Here is a 23,093-nt window from a genome sequence, read left to right on the forward strand (position 1 = left end):
CATTTAAACCAAAAGAACATTGTACTTTGCTTTGTTTAGAATTCTTTTTTTTAATTAAATTTATTTATTTTCAGCATAACAGTATTCATTATTTTTTTCACCACACCCAGTGCTCCATGCAATCCGTGCCCTCTATAATACCCACCACTTGGTACCCCAACCTCCCACCCTCCCGCCCCTTCAGACTCCTCAGATTGTTTAGAATTCTATCCAAGTTAACAATTCGGGGAAAAAAATACGTTGCTAACAGCAACAGCTGTTATTTGAGTAGCTGTATTTTTGTCAGACTACAATTGTCGCTGACACAATTATAGTGATTTTATGTGTATGTGTATATGTATATGTATATGTATATGTATTTATCCCACCTTTATTTCATAAGGTCAAATACAAAGGTTTTTTTGGAATATTATCAACTTCTCTTACAACTCATTCATTATGAGATGAGACAATATAGTCAGATCCTTGTACAAATACTGCTGAGACATCAATGAAGAAGCGCCCTGGAAATTGACCATTGGATTTAGAAGCATAGAAATCATTAGTGACCTTGAAAAGAGCAATTTCAGTGCAGCGTTGGGGACAAGAGTCTGTTTGAAGTTGGTTCAAAAGAGCGTGAGAGGACAGGAGTTGAGACATGAGTATAAACAACTTCTCTGAGAAGGTTTTCTGTAACAGGGAGCAGAGCAATTGGGTGACATGCAGAGCATTTGGCACAATGCCTGGCACACAGAAAGGGCTCAGTACATCTTGGTCAGAAAAGGTCTTGATGACCCATGGGAAGTGCTCAGGAAATGGGCCATTGACTGGGTACTAATAAAAAGACATATAGGGATAGGGGCTGGTGAGGAAGGGCGTCTTGGAGACTTTCCTTTTGAGCTTTAAAAGAAATGATGGAGTTAGAGGAGGTGCATAGAGGTGAGAGGGCGTTTCAGGCACAAGCTGAGGAACCAAGATGGGGAGATGTTGAGGGAAGGGGCAGCCTGTCTGCCAAGCCAGGGAGTTCTGGGGGGCTCCAAACAGGAGGCTTGAAGAGGAGGACCTGGAGACACAGCTGACAGAGACCTTGAATGCCAGAGGCTGACAGAGACCTTGAATGCCAGAGGCTGACAGAGACCTTGAATGCCAGAGGGTGGCATTTATTTTGGGTCTGATGAGTCAGTAGGGAGCCAGGGATCTTGAGCAGTCAGAGATCTGGTGGGAATATAGCATTAATTGTGTTTTCAACTGCGTGCTGTGTTTCTATTCCAAGTGTTGAAGTTGGGCAGGTTACAACGCGTGTTCCAGACAATCTAATGAGAAGCACATGTTTTTATGCTCACTCCAACCTTTAGTTTCTTCCCTAGGCTGGGAAAATCCTGGGAATAAAATTCTGGGGATAAAGAAATAGAAAATAAATAAATAAATATAATTAATAAAAATATATAAATAAATTAATAGAAAATAGAAATGCACTTTAAGGATTTAAGGAGGGATGGGGAGACGGTGTCCTCTGAATAAGCACATTTGATGTTGGCTTAAACAAAGACTGTTTCTGCAGAAAGCCAGGGACTGCTGTCTAGGCTGGCCCTGTTAGCAGCTGTCTCGCATTTCTGAGGCAGGGGTGTGTATGCCTTAATGGCATCTTTCCCATTTCCATGAATCAGAGTGAGGAAGGAGTGACCTCGCTGGTTATTTTAGCGTCAGGGCCATTCATCTTGTCACATATGGTCTTGAGGTTCTCCCCAGATATGGTTGGTGCAGTCCCAGGACACATGGGAATGAGTGGTGAGGAGGGGTCTAAGAGGCACTGTGGCCCAGGAACAACCACGAGCCTTTGGATCTAGCTGGACCTGGGTTTGAATTCCAATCTTTCACCTCCTGCCTTCAGGACCTTTGGCAAGTCCCTGAACCTTGATTACTTTAATCTGTCAAATAGAGATGATGCTAATTGAAAGGATTAGTTGTCACCAGCATTTGCTGATATGAAGAATATTTATTACTGCCATTAGTTTTTAAGTTCTGTCCAGTCAATAAATGAGTAAATGGAGAAAAATAGGGGAGAAGCAGAGTTTCAGGCTGGAACATCATGGTTCCACCTAGATAAACCCCTGTACCTCTCGGATTATAGTGTTTTTTTCGGCAATCTATTTTGTTCACATGGTACAGGCTATAAGGAAAGCTCAAACAAGAGATTGCAGTCATTTCTGAATTTTTTCTTAAAGATTATTAGATTCTGAGTCAATATCCCTTTGGATCCTGGGCTTTTTACATGGAGAGATTGGGCAGGTGCATAGCTATAGGGAATGAGCGGGCAAATAAAATGTAAATAGGGGACTTTGGACTCTCTAACCATCTTAAACTGTAGCTTTCTATTAGATCATCAACTGCTGGCTGGGATGATTGGGACACCAGATACGTTTCTACAAGCGTGAGAGCCTGGCTTACCCTACTGCACCGTGGAGAAGTTGCAATGCCGATTGCATACAGGCAGCCACAGGAATTCAGCATGGCGGGTCAGGGAGTTGAGTCTGACCCCTCCATCTGGAAGGGAGTTTGAATTATTCTTCAAGTGAAACTTTGAAGGCTAGCCCTAAGAACCAGGAGCCAGGGCAGGGCAGCCTCTGTGCCTGTAGAGAGAGGTGGAGAGACAGCCACATTCCAGGGTGTGAGATGAAGGGCCTTCCAGAATCTCTTCTGAGCTGCCTCTTCCCTTTCCCTGATCTCCATGAGCCAAAATACTGAATTCTGCCATTGTATGAAGACCCAGACCTGGGGTCTGGAGCTCCAACCCAGACTCGCATTTATTAGCTGTGTGGACTCATGATAATTAGTTAGCCTTTATTTATATGTTTGTTTGTTTGTTTATTTATTTATTTATTTATTTACTCAACGGGTCACTGAGGCCTTTTTATTCTGCTCACAGAACCACTGGGGTTCTCCCCTGTGGACACCTAGAGATTATCATATAGACAGACTTGGCTCCAGACCCTGGGTGGGAAGTGAGGTGAGAAAACAGTGATTTGGGCCAACCTCACGACGACAGAGCTAGGGTTTCCAGCAGGGTTCCAGATGGTCGAGTCAGGCTTTGCAACAGTTCTAAGGAAGCAGCAAGAACAGCACAGGGAGGGGAGCGGGCAGTTAACTAGCAGAGGCCCCGGGTCAGTCTTGGCTGGGGGTAAAGGGGGGAGCAGAGGTCTAATGAGCCGACTCAGGACCACAGGACCTGGGGTGCACCACCTGGAGCTTACTTGGCGAGGGGGTTTCAGAAGTTTCTGTCGGCAAACTTAGCCTGCTACCCAGTTCCTCTTTAATTCTGGGGATCTGGTTGTACTTGGCCAAGTGCCCAAATCAGCAAGGTGCCCCGTCTTGATCTGCCCAGTGCACAGTCCCACCACCAGGTCAGTGATGAAGGTATCCTTGGTCTCCCCAGAGCAATGCAACACCATGATGCCCCAGCTGTTGGACTGGGCCAGCTTGCATGCCTAGAGAGACTCAGTCATGGAGCCGATCTGGCTGACCTTCAGCAGGAAGCAGTTGCACGATTTCTTGCCCATGGCCTTGGAAATCCACTTCGGGCTGGTCACAGTGAGATCATCCCCCACCACATGGCATTGGCAGTGAACTTCTGCCAAGCTTCCCAGTCATCCTGGTCAAAGGGGTCTTCAATGGACACCACTGGGTAATCCTTGATAAAGGGCTTGTATAAGTTGGCCAGCTCGTCGGACATGAAGTACCTGCTGGGGTCATTGGGAGACTTAAAGTCCAGGTCATACTTGCCCGACCAGAAGAACTCTGAGGCAGCTACTTCCATGCCATGACCACCTTGTCAGTGTAGCCGGCTGTCCTGATGGCATTCTTCAGCAGCTCCAGAGCTTCTTTGTTCTCCAGGATGTTAGGTGCAAACCTGCCTTCATCCCCCGCGTTGGTGGCTCCTTCCCGTATTTCTCCTTGATAACATTCTTCAGGTTGTGGTAGACCTCAGCCCTGATGCGCATGGCCTCCCAGAAGCCAGCTGCACCCACAGGCAGGATCATGAACTCCTGCTTGACCAGCTTGTTGCTGGCGTGGAAGCCACCGTTGGGGACGTTGAAAGCCAGAACCCGCAGGATGACTTCGGAATTGCCTGCCAAGTCGGCAGTGTGGCGGTACAGAGGCACCCCCTTCTCGACAGCCCCTGCCTTGCAGACAGCCAGGATCACACCCAGAATGGTGTTCGCACCAAATTTAGATTTATTTTCTGTTCCATCCATCTCGATCATCAGTCTGTCAGTTTTCTCTTGCTCCACGACATTCAGTGTCTTGCTAATCAGGGCAGGAGCAATAGTTTTATTGATGTGCTCAACAACCTTTGAGACAACTTTCCCTATGTAGTGGGGATTGTCCCAGAGCTTGAGGGCCTCGTAGATACCAGTGGTCGCACCACTGGGCACAAAGCTCTGAAGAGACCTTTAGAGGTGTAGAGGTCAACCTCAACGGTGGGATTCCCACGAGAGTCAAAGATCTCTCTGGCATGGATCTTGAGAACAGACATGGTGACTTTCTGGCTGCCGGATAGCACTGCCTGGGAAAGAAGCAGAAGATGCTGCAGGCACTGAGGACAGTTGTTAAGCTGGAAGGTCTGGCCACTCCGAGTACCGTCTATTTATTTATTTTTTTTAAGTAGACTCCACACCCAGCATGGGGCCCAAAGCAGGACTTGAATTCATGACCCTGAGATCAGGACCCGAGTCTCTGAGATCCAACACTTAACCAACTGAGGCACTTAGCCACCCCTAATTAGTTAGCCTTTCTCAACATTAGTTTCCTCATTCTCAAAGTCAGGACAATAGTTAGCATTATTATTAGCATAATTTCAGATATTTTTGTGAAGATTAAATGATTAAAAAAAAAAAAACTATAAAGTCTAGAGGTGCCTGGATGCTCCGTCGGTTAAGTGTCAGACTCTAGATTTCAGCTCAGGTCATGATCTCAGGGTTGTGAGATTGAGCCCCTCAATGGGCTCAACACTGGGCATGGAACCTGCTTAAAATTTTGTCTCTCTTGCTGCCCCTCCCCATCTCATGCTCACTCTCTTTCTCTCAAATAAATAAATAAAAATAAAATCTTAAAATAAAAAACCCACAAAAGCAATAAAGCCTAACTCAGTGTCTGTCACAGAATATCTCAATAATTGTTAGCAACAAGGACATGTAAGAAGGTTACACTGGGGGTCCCTGGGTGACTCAGTGGGTTAAGCCTCTGCCTTCAGCTCAGGTCATGATCTCAGGGTCCTGGGATCAAAACCCACATCAGGCTCTCTGCTCTGCAGGGAGCCTGCTTTCCCCTTTCTCTCTGCCTGCCTGCTTCTCTGTGTACTTGTGATCTCTCTGTAGATAATAAATAAAATTCTTAAAAAAAAAAAAAAAGAATGTTACATTGGGATAATAACGTTTTTAGAAAATGCTTTCCCAAGCATTATCACTTTCAATTTTCACAACACCTAAATATGTAAGAAGAATTGTCACTCCCTTTAATTAGATGATTGAGGTTCAGAGAAGCAATGTGACTTCCCAAGTAAGAAAAATTAGGATTCAGTGGGTGGACCAAGTTCAATCCCAATTTTATTTTATCACCATGTGCTGCCAGCATTAATGCTTGGAAAGAAGGGGACAGACCAGTATGAGGCCGGAATGGGAGGGCACACAGAAGGAAAAATGAGCGGGTACCCAAATCCACAATTTTATGCATGGAATTAGATGTTAACTAGTGCAATCTCTGAGAATAGACCTGTCGTTATACTCAACTCACCTTTGAAAGATCATACATAGGAAAGTCAAGTATTTAGAATACAGAGAATGTCCAAGACAAAAGAAGGAAGCACCCCTGAAATTTTAATTTGAGTTGATGTTCTAAGGTTTGAGCAGTGACAATTATGCATAAAAAAAATCTCATTCAAAACCAATTTACTGTCTCTATATATGCAATGTTAGTTTATCTTACTGATTCATTGCCTAAGTCATAGATTAGAAGCAGCATAGCAACTGAAGAAGAAAATTCACATATATGACAGCAGATAAGAGCCAAGACGATGTCCTGACAAGAGGAAAAAACTGACAAGCAGAATAAAACTTAAAAGCATGTGACAATTTGGGTCTAAATGTAGATACTCATAGTGCTCCTTCCATATCCTACCCTGCCTTCCTATATGATGACTGAACAAAATAACTAGCCAAGCGATAAAAAGATAAAAAAGTAAAATATATTCATCATATCTTATCAAAGATAGCAGATACGTTTTAATACATTTTAGCAATAATCACGCCTAAAACTGTTTCTAAAACCCATTTTTATTCCGATTTCCTGGGCAATTTGATAGCAGACAAAATTAGGTGTGATTGTCACTAAAAAGTAATTCATTTGCATAAACATTATTAAGTGCCAAGGACCCGTGGGTCAGATCTCAAAGTCATGGGATACCCTTTTCTGCTATGAAAGAGTGATCCATTAAAAATTCAACTTGAATTTTTTGTTTCTGTGCCTCAGGAAGACCTGGTGGGACTTTTCACTGTGTGCTGTGTCTATGTCCCTGGAGCAGTAAGCATTCCCCTTTCCGTCCTGGAAAAAGAGGTAGGAACTCATCCAGAAGGAATAAAAGACATTGTCCTAACTACACTGCCAGGATGGCACATAGAATTTTGTGTTCCTAAAGTTTGGATCCTCCTCCTCGGGAGAGTGGATGGTTCGTTCTTTGTCCTGAAAATGCAGGCCTTTCCTCATGGTGCTCAAACTCTTGAAGCAGAAGAAGTCAGAATGGGCTTTTGGGCTTCAGGAAGTTAAACGTGAACAGCTGCCTGATCCTGGAGGAAATCCCAGGGACTGGGAGTAAATTCAATCACTTCTTCTGAGTAAGGCCTCAGAGGGGGCACCAGGAGTCCTCAGGGATTGAATGGGAGAGAGAAGGTCCTGGGGCCCAGGTAACAAGCACTGGCATCTGAGACCATACCGAGTGACTGTTACTCAGAGGGGCCCTCCTTCCAAGGCCTCTGCTGGCTTGAATGGAGACTAGCCTGTGGCAGCACTACCTTACTGAGGCTAAATCATCAGAAACATAGAGCTTCAGCGCCCCTCCCGAGCTGGAAGGGCAGAGACATTGTTGCTGCACCAACAGCAAGAATACTCCATCATGTCTCTCCTCTATCTGAGAAAGGCTGTTTGACAGACTACGCGACTGCCTTAGTCATGGGGTTCTTGCAGAAGGAGTGGTAGATGACGAAGGATCCATTTCCTGACAATCTGGTAGACTGGGGCTGGAGCCAGTTCTATTTGCATTTGAGAAGTGACTGACATTACTTCTGTCCAGAGAGCGTGAAACCATTTATGTGTAATTTTTTTTTTTTTACATCTCGGTAGTCAGAAGACCAGAGAAAAGGACTAGATCCTCTCATGTCTCATGTTCATAAAGCCATACCATCCACTCCTATGGCTACGAAAGGAGATGAGTAATTCTGATGCTCTTCCTCTTAGCAATCCCATCTGCATCTGCCAGATTTGACCCGGTGATGCTTCCGCCAGCCAGCTGGTTAGCCAGCACAAGATACATCAGAATAGCCTTGTGTTGCAACACTTAAAAAATCAAGTCTGGGTCCTGAATGTGCCTCCAAGAGAGGAAACATGCTTGGATTCCCCATCGTGAGAGATGAGAGCTTTCCTATTGCATGGAGTACTTCGTAGTTTTTAGGGAGATTCCGAAAGCTGGCCAGCATCCTCGGCTGGCTGACTTGCTGGCTGAAGCCCCACAGTGCCACATCTAGCAGAAGCAGATGGGATTGCTAGGAACACTTCAGGGGACTTCAGGTTCTCAGGAGGCTTTAAAGTAAAGGACCCTCTCCTCTTTCCCTCACATGAGAAATTGGGCTCCCTTGTGGGCTTGAGTCTCTTAAGCTCATGATGGATATAATGTTAATGAGAATGGGCAGGTCCCCTTAGTTATGGTCATTAACACAGATTATGGGTTTAGTGGGATATTTCTGATGGCTGTAACCCTGACTTAAGTAGTTGGGATTTTCCGTAATTGGCTCCCTTATGTCTAGCCTTCCAATAAGGAGAAATCAAAATCCTTTTCAGGTGGTTTGAGACTCAGTTGCCATCCAGCTATGGTCTCTGATTTCTCATGGGTATTGTAAAGCTCCTGAGAAGAATAGATGTGGGATGAAAGAGAGTTACATTAGGGACCCTCCTGTGGGAGCAAGCTCAACCCCCAGAGGAGGCTATTTCTAGACTGTGGAACACCCTCTTCCAGCCCCATGCATACAGTGGCTAGGCTATACCAGCAACACCATCCCCCAAAAGAAAGCAAAGCACCCACCTAGATGTGTGAACTACCCCAACAACTCAACACCTTTGCTCCCTTTAAAAGACGAACCTCTTGGGGTTCCTAGGTGGCTCAGTGGGTTAAAGCCTCTGCCTTCAGCTCAGGTCATGATCCCAGATTCCTGGGATCGAGCCTCACATCGGGCTCTCTGCTCAGTAGGGAGCCTGCTTCCCTCCCTCTCTCTGCCTGCCTCTCTGCCTACTTGTGGTCTCTCTCTGACAAATAAATAAATAAAGCCTTTTAAAAATATAATATAAATAATATAAATTAATGTAGTATAAATATATAAATATAATATAAATAATATAAATAAAAATAAGTAAATAAAATCTTTTTTTAAAATGTAAAAGATGAACTCCTCTTTAATAACTTCTCTTTCCTTCTCCAAGGACTTCTGTTTTTGGCAACATAACAGGCTGATCTAATCCCCCTCCCACTTCCACAGGAAAAGACACAGGGGGATAAAATAAATAAGATGTAGCAGAACAAGATCATTATTTTTTTTTATCCAAGATCTAAAGAAGAAAGTCCCCCAATCCCCAGGTGATAAAATATAAACTGTAGCTCAGAGCTAGAGGGCAAGATCGTGAGTTGATTCCGTGCCCCTGCTAGCTGGGATTTTCATGCCAGTTAGGGATACAGGAGGTATGTGCTTGGGCTCAGACATTGGCAAAACGAAAACACAGATTTCTACATAGAGGCTGGATTTGGAAATGGTCCTGTCAGTGTAAGAGAGACTCAACAAATTCTTCCCACCAGCTCAGGAAGTAAGGAAGCTGTTCTCTGGTACGAGCCCAGGGAAGAAAATAAAACAAGGCCCACGTGAGAATCTGCACCCTCTCTGAATTCACACTATTCAAGTGTGGGGGGCAGGGTCCAAGAATCTCAAGCCAAGAAATTAATGTCAAATAGAGTTAGCACCAGCCTAGTGTCCAGTGAATCACATGAGACTCTCAAAGGAAAAAGCAACCCTAGCGGAAGACTGTTCACCATCAGATTTATAGCCCCCTGCCCAAGGAGGCTGTAGCAGTTTGCTAGAGGTGACATAACAAAGTACCACAAACTGAGTGGTTCCGACAGAAATGTATTGTCTCACAGTTCTGCAGTTGAAGAATCTGAGTTCTAGGTGTCAGCAGGGTTGTTCCTTCTGAGGCTGTGAGGAGGGGTGTGTTCTGTGCCTTCTCCCTGGTGCTTCACTGGCAGTCTTCAGTGCTCCTTGGCTTGTAGAAACATCAGCTCTATCTCTGCCTTCATTTCCTTTTTTTTTTTCCTTCATTTCATTTTTTTTTCACATTTACTTTTTAAAATTAGTTTCAGAGGTAGCTTTCAGTGATTCATTGGTTGTACATAACACCCAGTGCTCATTATATCATATGCCTTCCTTAAACTTCCTTAAAGATACCTTGTGCCCTCCCCCGATCCCCTCCAGGACTCTTAGTTTGTTTCCTGTGGTTAAGAGTGTCTTATGGTTTGTCTCCCTCTCTGATTACATCTTGTTTTATTTTTCCTTCCCTTCCTCCATGCTCCTCTGTTTTGTTTCTTAAATTCCACATATGAGTGAGATCATATGATAATTGTCTTTCTTTGGTTGACTTATTTTGCTTAGCATAATACCCTCTAGACCCATCTACATTGTGGCAAGGGGCAAGATTTCATGTTTTTGGATGGCCGAGTACTATTCCATTCTGTATCTATACCCCATGTTCTTTATCCATTCATCTGTTGGTGAACATCTGGGCTCCTTACATAGTTTGGCTACTGTGGACATTGATGCTATAAATACTGGGGGGTGCAGGTACCCCATGGAATCAATACATTTCTTTTTTTATGATTTTTTTAATTTTATTTTTTATAAACATATAATATATTTTTATCCCCAGGGGTACAGGTCTGTGAATCGCCAGGTTTACATACTTCACAGCACTCACCACAACACATACCCTCCCCAATGTCCATAACCCCACCCCCCTTCTGCCAACCCCCCTCCCCCCAGCAACCCTCAGTTTGTTTTGTGGAATCAATGCATTTCTATCTTTGCAGTAAATACCTAGTAATACAATTGCTGGATCATAGGGTAGCTCTGTTTTCAACTTTTTGAGGAACCTCCATACTGTTTTCCAGACTGGCTGCACCATCTTGCATTCCCACCAACAGTATAAGAAATTTCCCCTTTCTCCATGTCCTCACCAACATTTGTTGTTTCCTGAGTTGCTAATTTTAGCCATTCTAACCATGAAGTGGTATCTCATTGTGCTTTTGAGTTGTATTTCCCTGATGCCAAGTGATGTTGAACATTTTTTCATGTGTCTGTTGGCCAACTGTATGTCTTCTTCGCAGAAATGTCTGTTTATATCTTCTGCCCATTTCTTGGCTGGGTTATTTGTTTTTTGGGTGTTGAGTGTGATAAGTTCTTTATATATTCTGGATACTAGCCCTTTATCTGATATGTCATTTGCAAATATCTTCCCCATTCTGTCAGTTGTCTTTGGATTTTGCCGACTGTTTCCTTTGCTGTGAAAAAGCTTTATATCTTGATGAAGTCCCAATAGTTCATTTTTGCTTTTGTTTCCCTTCTTGCCTTTGGAGTCATGTCTAGCAAGAAGTTCCTACAGCTATGGGCTCCATTTTTAACTCCAGTTCTACTGTGTAAAGTTGTATGACCTTGACCCAATTACTTAATTCTCAAAACTTCTGTTCCTTCAACTGTAAAATGGAAAGTTATTTGTTTGCCTTCTGAATAGCCCCCTGCCTCTTCTTTTATCCTAAAGAAACATCCTCCCCCAAATTTGTGTGTGTGTGTGTATGTGTGTGTGCGCGTGTGTGCATGTGCGCGCATGCACACTAGTTACTCTCCTCCTTCTGTGTATCAGAGGAGGTGGGCCTAGGCACCAGCCCCAGCAGCAGAGAGTGAAGCAGGTTGAGCCCAGTGGTGATTCCCTTGCTGGTGCTGGGTGTAGGTGTGGGCATGAAATCCAGGTCCTGCTGGAGAAATGTCCCTGTCATAAAGAAATCCTTTATGTATATATTTAAATCTGTATAGATATCTCTATAGAGATATATCTCCAGGCTTGGTGGCTTTATATACTTAATGAAGAAAAAAAGCTCTCTTCTCTGCCTCTGGACGTTCTATAAAGATGTGCCATTGGGAAGTGTGGCAGCAGCTTGAAACAATATGGTTGTTAATCTATGAACAATACCAATGAGAATGGCAGAGAGAAAAACTAGAGAGAATCTGAGTCCTTAATGACTTTAGTTGGCCACTGTACTAACCAGCTCTAGGACTAGTCTACCTATGAAGTTCTTATTAAGTGAGAGAATACATTTCTTAATGTTTAAGTCAGTGGAATCAGGGTTTCCTACTGGTTACATCCCAAGCATCCTAAGTGATTTATTACCTCATATATTTATGTAAATAAATGAGATATTCCTATAAAGTGTTTAGCACTGTGAAATGTTAACAATTTTCATTAATAAAACACCTAATTAAAGAATTGTTTACTGCTTTCTTCCTTACTAAAGTGTGTCATAGTTCTCTAAAAATATATGAGAATATTTTTGGCCAGAACCTAAGCTTCTGCTCCTTTGGTGCTCAATTTGGCTACCAGACAAAACACATAGGGGATATTTAATGTATATTTCATGATTAATTAATATATTTTTATTTTTTTCCCTAAATATAACCCTGATAGATGATCTAATCTGGGTGCCTTGTGCTTGGTGGAGACTGTGTCCCCAAGAAGAATATTTTATTTTGTCACTGGGCAGTGAATTCCAAGAGGATCTAAGTAGTTCGAAAAATGGGGAAAATGGCAGCCTGGAAAGTGCTACAGTCACAGGCTGTTGGGGCTCCCTGGAAATCATATGTACATCTTCTTCATTTTATAGCTGAGGCCCTTCATGTTCTAGAGGCCAGTCCAGGACAACAACCCAGCCTCCAGACCCTGCTTCCATCCCTTTCTTGCCCTTTGTCATTACTTTCTTGACTTTCTCCATAGTCAGCTTCCCTTACAACCTTAGTAAGAGGGAAGCCCTCTCCCTAAAGGCCATTTGGGCTGCCAGGAATTCGTAGGAGTCCATGGGAATCTGTGGGAATCTGTGCATCCACTCCCTCCCAAGGTCATTCTGTAGAGCCACTGCCAGGGACCAGGTGGCCTGGCATGAGATCTGAGATTCGGCATCCTTTGCTGACTGCAAACATCAGCCCCTCATCCCTGAGGGGTCACTGAGGGCTAGAGGTTGAAAAGAAGCCTCTGCCTGTCGACACACTGATCAGCCCCTAATGTGGAGGGCTGGTAACAAGGGTAGGGAGGGCCTCCCCATCCAAGTCAAAAGAGGGTACAGCATCTAAGCATGGATGGTGCCATCCATCCCAGGGTGAGATCAAAAAGCTGCTAAAAGACTTTTGTTCCAGTCTGTCCTAGTCTGGCTCTGTAAATGGCCTACCCCCACCCTCACCCCTGCCCCAGACACCATACACATTCATAACTTTGTTCATGCCATTTTCCACACCTGAATGCTCCCACCTTCTCCATCTGCTCCCCATCCCCATGCTATTGGCCTGTTAGTGCAAATGTCTGCCTTTCCATCAGAGTTAACTACACACTCCTCTATGTGCCCACCATACTTGGTTTATTCAACATAAAATTTAATTCAAAATGGCGTCAGTTGGGTCTTTTCTACTAAATCAGTGCTTCTCAAACTTTATACACATAAAAATCACCCAGAGATTCAGATTCGGTAGGTCTGATTTGGAGCCTAGGAGTCTGCATTTTTAACAAGCTCCCAAGTGATGCTGACACTGGGGGCCTATGGGCCACTCTGAATGTCCAGGTACTGCTTTTGAGTTCCCTGAGGGCAGGTGTCATATCTTATTCGTCCTTGTAGTATCAGCTTTTAGCACAGTGTCTGGCTGATTATATGTAGTTCATACAAATACACGGAATTGAAATGAATCAAATTAAGGCATTGGTGGTTCTGAGGTGTCTCCTTTAAATGCAAATGTGGGATCTGGGCAGCATTAGACAGCCGTAGCTGGGGTGGCAGAAAGTGAGGTGGGGCAGGAATTGGGGGTCAGAGGAAACCAGAGTAAATCAGCATTACAGATCCAGAAACTCAATTTTATCAGCCTGTTTATGTTCTGAAAGACTGAGTGACACTAATATGTAAACCAGAAGGCCAATTTATTAATTAACATGAGAGGATCTGTCTTTCCAGCGATGGAAATACCAGTGTCTGCCAATGAGATACTCTCCTGTTCCCCACCACCCATCCATGCTCCCTGCCCACCAACCCCTCACTCTAGGATCAAAGTGGCTCTGGATAATTTAACTCAGAACCTTGACTGAAAGTAGATAAACTAAATGAACTGGCAGGTAAAAGAAAAGCTTGACAGGGCTGTTTGGGAAGCTCAGTCAGTTAAGCATCTGCCTTCAGCTCAGGTCATGATCCCAGAGTCCTGGGATCAAGCCCCACATCTCATCGGACTTCTTGCTCTGTGGAGAGCCTGCTTCTCCCTCTCCCTCTGACTGCCACTCCCCCTGCTGTACGCTCTCTCTCTATGTCAAATAAATAAATAAAATCTTAAAAAAAAAAGAAAGAAAGAAAGAAAACTTGATGAAATTTTTCCTTTCCCAAAAAGACTGTACTTCTGTACTACTTATTTTCTTCCAATAGTCTTTGTCCTTGGGTGGCACTGGATAAAGACAGATACATTCTTGTTTCCAAGTATTTGGGTCTCTCTGGTGTCAACAGGCCCCATCAGTGGAGCGACTAGGTAAAAAAAAAGGGGGTCACAGCCTTCACCCACGTATTCTTTGCCTCATGTTGATCTGGACTTCTCTTGTACTTCTTAGTGACAGTCAACTTGTGACTAAATATCTCAGCGTAGACTTTGTTATGCACTAACCCACTAACCATGTGACATCCTGTGAATCACTTTCTGTGCTTCAGTTCCTTCCTTCCTTTGTGAATCTTCAGAGATTTGGAAGAAATAGGCTCTATGATCTCATCCAGCCCTATGATTGCCAACTTAAAATACTTTATATTTATAACCTGCTTTAAGATACTATATTTCATGGATGCCCCATAATTTCACATTTACCTATGAGAAGAATGAATCTGAGAGAAAATGAATACCTTGTCTTAAAGCATCCACCTACCAAATGGCCAAAATAGGTGTCAAACACCAATCAGACTCCTCATTTTCTTAATCACTACCTGATAAGGTCTCCCGGAGCCAGGACAAGGAGGGTTTTTTACTTCTCTCCCACCCTCTGGCTCCCTTGAGTCCTCTTTTCTTTGTCTCCGTCTTCTCAGGGTCTGGGCTGCTTTCAACCTTTCTTTCCTTTCTGTTGAGCCCCATGTTCTCTCTCAGTTTCCTCCATCTCTTTCTCCTCCACCTTCCCTTCGCTCTACCTGCCTGTCCATCCCTCATGGAGCCTCCTCCCATCTCTGCCCCCTCTCCTTCTCCTCCTGCATGCCCGTGTCTCTTGATAAACATTGTGGGTTCTGCTTTTATAAAGATGTCACCCCATACTCCTGGGTGAATCTGTGGGTTAGTTAGGGCAGGAAGATGGTGCCCATGCATGGCCTAATGATGAGGATGGTGCTTTCTAGTCTAGAGCAATGGTTTCCAAGCCTCAGGAAAGATGGCCTGCATTGGAATCACCAATAGTTGGGGGGTGGGGGGTTGGTTGGGTATAACTCAAAATTCAGATTCCTAGGCCCCTACCCAGAGGGACTTTATTCATTAGGGTCAGGGTGAAAATTTAGTGCTCTGTATTTTTAAAGCCTCTTCTGAGATAATTATTATGAACAGCCAAGTTTCATACCTTACTATTGGCCTGTGCTCATCAGACCCTGTCCCTAGGGGTGAGTCAATGAGTAGCCCAGAATCCTCTACAGTACAGGAGGGCTGCTTCTGGTGGAGGTCTTGTCTGTAGATTATAAAACATCAGTTCGTAAGTGGGCACTTGCTCCGTCCCCATCCCAGGAGTCTGCCCCATCAGTGGTGTATCTGGCTCAATATGGGGAACTCCTTGCTCCTGCCACACTGGGCCAAACAGAAGCTCTTGATTTACATTCCACCTATTTTTAGTCACAAAACCCCATTCCTTTCATCCTTTTAGATGATACTACTTCTTTCATACAGTAAGGAGTCAGAGGAGAGAAATTTTCGTTTATGTCCCTCTAATGGAATGTGAATTTTCCAATTATTGTATCAGGACTTGCAGCATGAAATCTCTGGGTTCTGAAAGCCACACATGCAGAGCCTGGTTTGAGGCCATCTAGTCTACCCCTCACTAACGAACCTCAATTGCTGAAAGACAAACGTTCTTTGAATATGAGCTCTGTGCTGCATTACCAAGCTCTTTGCTGGGATTATACTCTGCCCTTGGTTTATACGGTGTGCTCTCAGTACAGGGAATATTGCCCCAGAGAGAGAGTGTTTGTGTTACAGTTATGCCAAGTCCTCCACACCCATAGATCCAAGGACAAAGGAATTGAAGATAAAATTTGAACTCACATATGTTAGCCTCTCCAGCTGTTCACTGGGAATGATCATATTTGCCCTGACTTCTACAGCTGGGGTGAGCTCTTTCCTCTAATTAAATAGGTCTGGTCTTTTGTTTCACTTATTTGGCATTTAGCTTTTCGCATTAGTAGCCTTGTATCATTTGTATGTATCTGTTCTGTCTTTATAACTAGATTATAAAACATTTTATGGTAGAGATCATGTGTTCATGTGATACTTCACTCATATATGCATTCATCAAACACTCACTGAGCACCTCCAGGCATGGGGCTAGATTCTCAAGAGAAAAAGAAGACAGGACATGGTCTCCAACTTCAAATGCTTCCTAGTAAATAAGGAGTGGTAAAACTGTGTGACTGTACAGATGAGTATAAGTGCATGTGTATAAGTGTAACTATAGAGATGTGTATCATTCCTTGTTGAGAGGAGACAATACTCAAGCTGAGCTTTGAAGGAGAAAGGAGGAGTTTCCCAAACAGAAAGAATGTGGAATAGGAAGTCCATTGCAGGCTGAACTTGAAGCTTCTGAGATGCCTAAAGACCATGATTCATGTAGGAAGGGACCGGAAATGAGGCCAGGCCAATGTGAGAGACACCTTCCAGGGTTAATCTAAGGTCATGGATTTTATCCACAAAGCCACGGAGGCTACTAGAGAATTTAACTTAGCCAATGGTATCATTAGCTCTCTATTCCAAAAGCTCACTCTGGCTGCAGGGTAGATAAAAATAGATGAGGATTGGAACCCTCCAATTAAGGAATCCCTCAGTTAAGGGATGTGGCAACAAAGCAAAGTTGGTCATGCTTGGACAAGGGCAGTATAGGTGGGGATACAATGTCCAAAGAACTTGTTGATTAATATATTGTAGGGGTGAGTGAAAATTTGTGCTACCACTTTGAAGGGAGATACATCACTAGTTATTAAATTTTGAGAAGGTAATGGTTCTGTGACTCAGAAATGCTAGTTATGGTTATCTCCTCTAAAGAAAAATATTAACTCAGCATTGTTTGTTAAAAAGTATATCAGCTAAACCAACACGTCCATCACTAGGGGACTAGATAAAGAATATAATATTAAATGTATCAGTACTATCGATATAACAAAATACTTCTATAAATATAGCAAAATAGTTCTGTCTCAAGCATCATTATGACTGAGTGAAAAACAGCCAGTAGTAGAATGATACATGTAAGTGTTGATGTCCTAGAGAAAATCTCATTTTGGAATTTGGAGAGGCCGGTGCAAACAGCTCTCTTCCTACCTTCTCCCCATGAAGCAGACTGAATAGACATCCAGTCACACTTCTCCACGAAGTGCTTCTACCTAAAATTCTTATTTTTGTAAAAAAAAAAAAAAAGTAACACTAAGTAGACACAAAATAACATTATTAGAATACATATAAACTCTACAGAGTTGAGATGTAAACAACACTCCTGTGGTCCCCACCAACTATAAGAACAGAAAAACATTGTTATTTTCCACGCCTGTGTCCCTCTCAAATCTATCTTGTTCATCCCCCTCTGGGAGTAACCACTTTCCTGAATTTTGTTTATGGTTCTATGTATGTGTTCTCATTGTTTAATTTTGTGTGGTTTTGACCTTTTTATATATGTGGAACCTCACAGTATATGTTACATTCTTTTTTCATCTAAATATATTTTTGAGGTTCCATGTTGGTATCAGTCAGAGTTCCCCAGAGAAGCAGAACCCACAGAAGATATATATAAAGGAGATTGATCACGAGGAAATGGTTCGCTTGATTACAAAGGCACAGAAATTCACCATCTGCTGTCTCCAAGCTGGAGACACTGTAGTATAATTCCAGTCAGAGTCTGCAGACCTGAGACCAAGGAAGCTGATGATGTAGACCCAGTGTAAGGCCAGAAGATCTATGTCCCAGATCAGCAGACAGGCTGGAAGAAAAAGGGATGAATTCCATCTTTCTCTGCCTTTTGTTCTATTCAGTCCCCAAAGGATTAGATGAGACCCACCCACATTGGGATGGACAATCCACTTTACAATATCCACTGATTCAAATGTTAATCTCATAGATAGACCTGGAAATAATAGTTAATCTGGGCATCCTGGGGTTCAGTCAACACAGAAAATTATCATGATGTTGTTGAATGTAGCTGTATTTTTCATTCTTACTTCTCTACCATATTTTATTTTATGAATATCACACAAGTTCATCTACATATTTTAAAATTGAGGGACATTTTTATTATTCTTCCTTCTCTCCGCCAGCTATAGACAGGGCTGCTGTGGACCATTCCTGCATATGATCCTTGTGTGGGTGCGTTACCATCTACCATATACAAGTAAGGATGTAGATCTTCAACTTTCTCTATTATGCCATATAATATCAAATTCTTTTCCAAAGTGATTGTATCAATTTATATTCTTATTAGCAATATGTTCATTATTCTGTTTGTTTCACATTGTCAGACAGTTAGTTGTCAAGCTAATTTTTGTCAGTCTAGTGGATGAGAAATGATAGTTAGCAAGCAAAGGGGGACAGCAATCCTACTGCTACAAAGAACTGAATTCTGCTACAACCCCGTGAGCTTGGAAGAGGACTCAGATTCAGCATGAAGTGCAAGCCTGGTCAACGTCATGACTGTATCTCTTGAGACTGGGAGCAGAGGACTGACAAAGCTCTATCTGCATCCTGACCCACGGAAAGTGAGATAAGTGCCTGTTGTGTTTTTTCAAGATTTTATTTATTTATTTGAGAGAGACACACACAGAGATAGCTACAGAGATAGGGAGAGAGCACAAGCAGGGAGGAAAGGGAGAAGCAGGCTCCCTGCTGAGCAGGAACCCTACGCAGGAATGGGTCCCAGCACCCTGCAGATCATGACCTGAGCCAAAGGCGGACGCTTAACCAACTGAGCCACCCAGTCCCCCAAATGCATGTTGTTTTAAGCCACAGAATTAAATTGTGTAAAACTGTTACACAGCAACAGATAATGAATACATTAATGGATCCACGGAGAAGGAAATATAACCCCAATATGCTAATTAGTTCTGCTGTAAGCAGAACTGATATAATCTATGAAAGGGCTGAGAGCTGGTTTCTTTAGTTAAATTGTTGGTGAAGGGCTTAGATCAGCTCCACTGGTTTAGGCACTCAGTCCCTTGACTGATGTGTGAGGAGGAAAGCAGGATTTGTCAGCAAGAGACAGCTCCCCTTTAACCATGTGGCTAGAGGAGACACTTCCCAGGAGAGGGGAGCTTTCACAGTTAAAACAACAACAGAATTCTGTCATGCTAATGCAATTGGGAGAGACAATTAGAAAAGACAGGTGTATCTAAAAGGAGAGCATTTTTTCATTATTGAAGTTCATATGATTATAAAAAATCATTTGAAAATTAGCAAGAGCATAGGTAATGCAACAAGATGGTTAATATGAAGATCAATCTAAAATTGTGGTTTTTTTAATCAGTAAAAATTATAGGGACGCCTGGGTGGTTCAGTGGGTTAAAGCCTCTGCCTTTGGCTCTGGTCATGATCCCAGGGTCCTGGGATCGAGCCCCGCATTGGGCTCTCTGCTCAGTGGGGAGCCTGCTTCCTCCTCTCTCTCTGCCTACTTCTCTCTGTCTCTCTGCCTACTTGTGATCTCTGTCTGTCAAATAAATAAATAAAATCTTTTTAAAAATTATAAAATAAAATGGAAGATCCGTTGATAGACCAAAAGAGAATTTACCAAGAAATGAACCAAAATGGAAATATGTAGGATCAGTATGAGAAAAATTTAACCTGAGATATTCCTGCACTTGACTGTCTGTCATGAAGGGTTATATGACCATTACATTCTAACTAAATGCTTATTTCATGAGAGAAAATATTTGATGGCTACTTCACACTAAGCTTAGTTTAATAGGATCTTCTTTCTAACCAGTACATACATACTACTAAGTGATTCAAATTTTAGTCCGCCTAAGAGCTACCTGGGAGTGTGTCTTGGAATGCTTATTTCAAGACATCATCCTCAAGGAATTCTGAATTAGCACCGCTGAGTAGAACCTGTTCACCTACATTTTAACTTGGAAAAACATTGCTTCAGCTCAGAGGAAAGACTCTCAGGAGGAAAGATCTCTCTGGAGATCAGCAGAAGACAGATCCTCAGGAGGGAATATTTTTCTGGCAAGCCTCAAATAACATCAGAGAAATTGAATATTGTACGTATATGTTTACCTAAGACTGTTTGTACCCAGGAGAATACATTTGTACCTAGCACTTGTATGGGATTATACGTGAAGAATCTTAAGGGATATGCCCCACACTGAATCCTCTCCATGCTTTCTCTCGGCTCTTCCTTACGTCCTATGAGTTTGGGAAGTAAGGAAGGTAGCAATGGCATGAAGAGCACGAGGAGGAGAGGCAAGGGGAGTCTATAGCATAATCTCCGAGAACTGCAGGTGTCCGGGCACTGTGATGGAGAATATGCTTATTTTACTGTTTAGCAATGCTTGGTTAGCTATCAATGAACCAGAGCAGAAGACCAGAACGGAAGCCATGACACCCACCACAGCATAAGTTTGGGTTTCCTCCAAAGCCATTTCCCCATGTATGTGGATGCAGCGAGCTGGAGAGAAGATATAAGTAGGCTTCAGGAAACTCCCTCCACGCTCTAGAACCCAAGGCGACCATTTCTGAGCTGCTTCTCTCTCCCTTTGGTCAGATCTACCTTCAGTTCCATGGGAGGCTTTGAGGGCCATCTGTACCCAGGACTGTCTCTCTTCTTCTATGGACTTTATCATGCACGACTAGTCTCCAGGGCCTTAATATGCAACTACCCTGTCCAGTATCTGCCAAGCTATCCCTGGAGCAAAGAACGATGGGCAAGACTGAAGCAAGTGTGCTATGTTGGGCTGGTGAAGATATTAAGTGCCTTCATTTTAGCAGCCCAAGAGCTGCATAACATAAAGGGACAGTTTGTACTTATCAGCAAGATATATCATCAGAGAAACTTTTTGTACCGCAAACAGTGGCAACACTTTACTCTCTATATGGCCTTCTTTCTGAGTGGGTGTGTGGATGTGGTGAGCCAGAACCTGCTGCCCCAGCGGTGTGCTGCTCTGGAGCAGGGCGCCCAAGCCCTGGGCATGTTTCTCTTTCTGCCTCTGATGGTGTCTCACATGCAGGACTCCGAAGGTGTGGAGCTGCAGTCCCACGTACTGCTCACCCAGGCCATACTCCTGCTGGCGCTGGTGGTGGTCGCAGAGCTGTGGGCTCCTGATATGCTGCAGCTTTGGGTGATGAAGGCCTTTTTTTATATGTTGACAGGCTCTTGGCTGATTCAGATCGGTTTTATGCTGTACAAACCAATTTCTGGCTATAAATGGATGGACGATGATGAAAACGACATTATATTTGTCACCACCTTCTTCTGCTGGCATGTGGCTTTCATTGCCATGTTGATGATCTGGGTCTACGGCTTCTCCGTGGTGTGGTATTGTTACATTTGTTGATGTCCGAACCTGGGGAAGCCCAGAATGGTTCCTATCACCTGCGCATTCTGAAACACCTGGATGAGAAGTTGTGGGAAGTGGTGGTGGTAGAGAGGAAGAGACCGAGGCAGCAGACTCTACTGGGATGGACCTACCCCCTCTCCCCTCTGGCTTCTCTCAGTCTCATTTGCTGAGCAGTGTGCTGGGACAGGCAACTGAAACACAAGAAGCATGTCACAATGACCTTCATTCTCGGCTCCCGAAGTATTTCCCCCACCTCCTCTTCCTCTCCTCAACTCCAGCCAAGGCATTCTCTTTGCCTTTCTCCTCTCTGTAATCTTCACATCCCACCCCCCCCCCCAAGGAGAACATGAAAATAAATGTACTATATCTTCCCTTTGGGTCTTTATATATATATCCTCACTCACCCAAGAGAAGACTGACCACAAGTTACATTTAGTACATCATAATTTACCCATCATAGTAAGCACCTCCTCACCCTTTCTCTTTCTGGATCTCTTCAATACCTACACGAAATCTAAACTGTTATTTTAACTAGAAAGGGCTCAGAGAACAATTGTTGACTTATTTTTTTATGGTTTGTCAAAGAGATCTTTTGTTTTCAGCTTTATTGAGATATACTTAATTTACAAGCAATTGCACATATTTAATGTATATATTTTGGTGAGTTCAGGCATATGTGATACCATGATAACATCACCACACTCCTGGAAGGCAATTTCCTCCATAGGGTCTAGCACAACAGAGCAGCACCTTGCACATAGCAAGGGCGCAAAAGGACCCGTGTGCTTCCAGAAGTGAGTCTCACTGAGTGTAGAATCTGTCAGATTCTTCTGCCTGGATAGATCAGCCCATTATTCTGTTCATACCTCAATCCATTTCCAAGTGGTAGACTCACCTAGAACAACTCCTTTCTGGTTCTCATGTGTCATGAAATTCAGTGGCTTATTTATTCCACAAAAAAATTTTTTTTAATCCTCACAACTATTTTATCATGTAGGTTTATAGATGATAATCTAAGACTCAAAAGGTTTAAAAAAAAAAACTAGCTTAAGGCAGTCAGATATCTAGTTATGTCACATGATGCTATGCCTGGTATCCACAGAGGTGGAATTCTAAGTAGTAGAGTTAAATTGCTGGCAACTTGCAAAACAATGTCTTTATGACCCCTGCTATGCCTCTTTCCCTGCTGTGCCCAGGATACGGACAATCTGTTAGGCTTCTCTTACTCTTGGTCATGATTATAATATCCAGGCTTAGGACAGAGTGAGACTGGGGGAAGGGTTCTAGGGGGTCATCATCCTTCCAGTTTCCCTTTTGCTTCTAGTTCTTCGGAGAACTGGACATACCTGTCTTCCTTTGGTTCTGGACTTACTCTTCCTGGTTAATTTCCTAGTTCAACAGTTATTGTGTAGCAGGGGTGAATTATTGTCTTCTTGTTAAGGTTTTCTACTCTGTGGTTTGAAGAGCTGTGAGCATTCAGAGTGACTGCAAAGGGGGTGGTGCCTCCCAGTGTCATTTCAGGGGTGGTCAGCAATGTCTCTGAATGCGGGATGACATGCCTGTGACCGGCAGGCACCAACTTTCCAGGGAGGGCTTTCACCTTGCACCAGTAGGGTATCCAATCAGGCAACAATGCGGCTCTCCATCCGGGGTGACCGTGGTCTGTGGGGTGGAAATAAAACATTTCTTAGGCATTAGTTCAGCTTCTTTGCCTCTCTTTGGTCCTGGTGACCCGTGGAGCTTTGCA

The 23,093-nt window shown here is 43.4% G+C and overlaps 1 protein-coding gene and 1 pseudogene across 1 annotated transcript; one reads left to right on the forward strand and one right to left on the reverse strand.

Moving 5' to 3' along the window:
* Positions 1-3,226: 3,226 nt before the first annotated feature.
* Positions 3,227-4,667, reverse strand: LOC101679525 (annotated as a pseudogene).
* Positions 4,668-20,569: 15,902 nt separating this feature from the next.
* LOC101679825 (transmembrane epididymal protein 1A-like) lies at positions 20,570-21,343 on the forward strand. The gene has a single exon (XM_004767907.1). It carries the CDS (start codon positions 20,570-20,572, stop codon positions 21,341-21,343), a length of 774 nt encoding a protein of 257 aa, XP_004767964.1.
* The last annotated feature ends 1,750 nt before the right edge of the window (positions 21,344-23,093 follow it).

The sequence above is a fragment of the Mustela putorius genome, unplaced genomic scaffold (assembly GCF_011764305.1).
Source record: "Mustela putorius furo isolate JIRA1106 unplaced genomic scaffold, ASM1176430v1.1 tig00537335_pilon_pilon_pilon, whole genome shotgun sequence".
NCBI lineage: Eukaryota > Metazoa > Chordata > Mammalia > Carnivora > Mustelidae > Mustela > Mustela putorius.

Excerpts from the sequence above, each read along its gene's own strand:
- LOC101679825 (XM_004767907.1), top strand. The coding sequence starts at position 20,570 with ATGGGAGGCTTTGAGGGCCATCTGTACCCAGGACTGTCTCTCTTCTTC.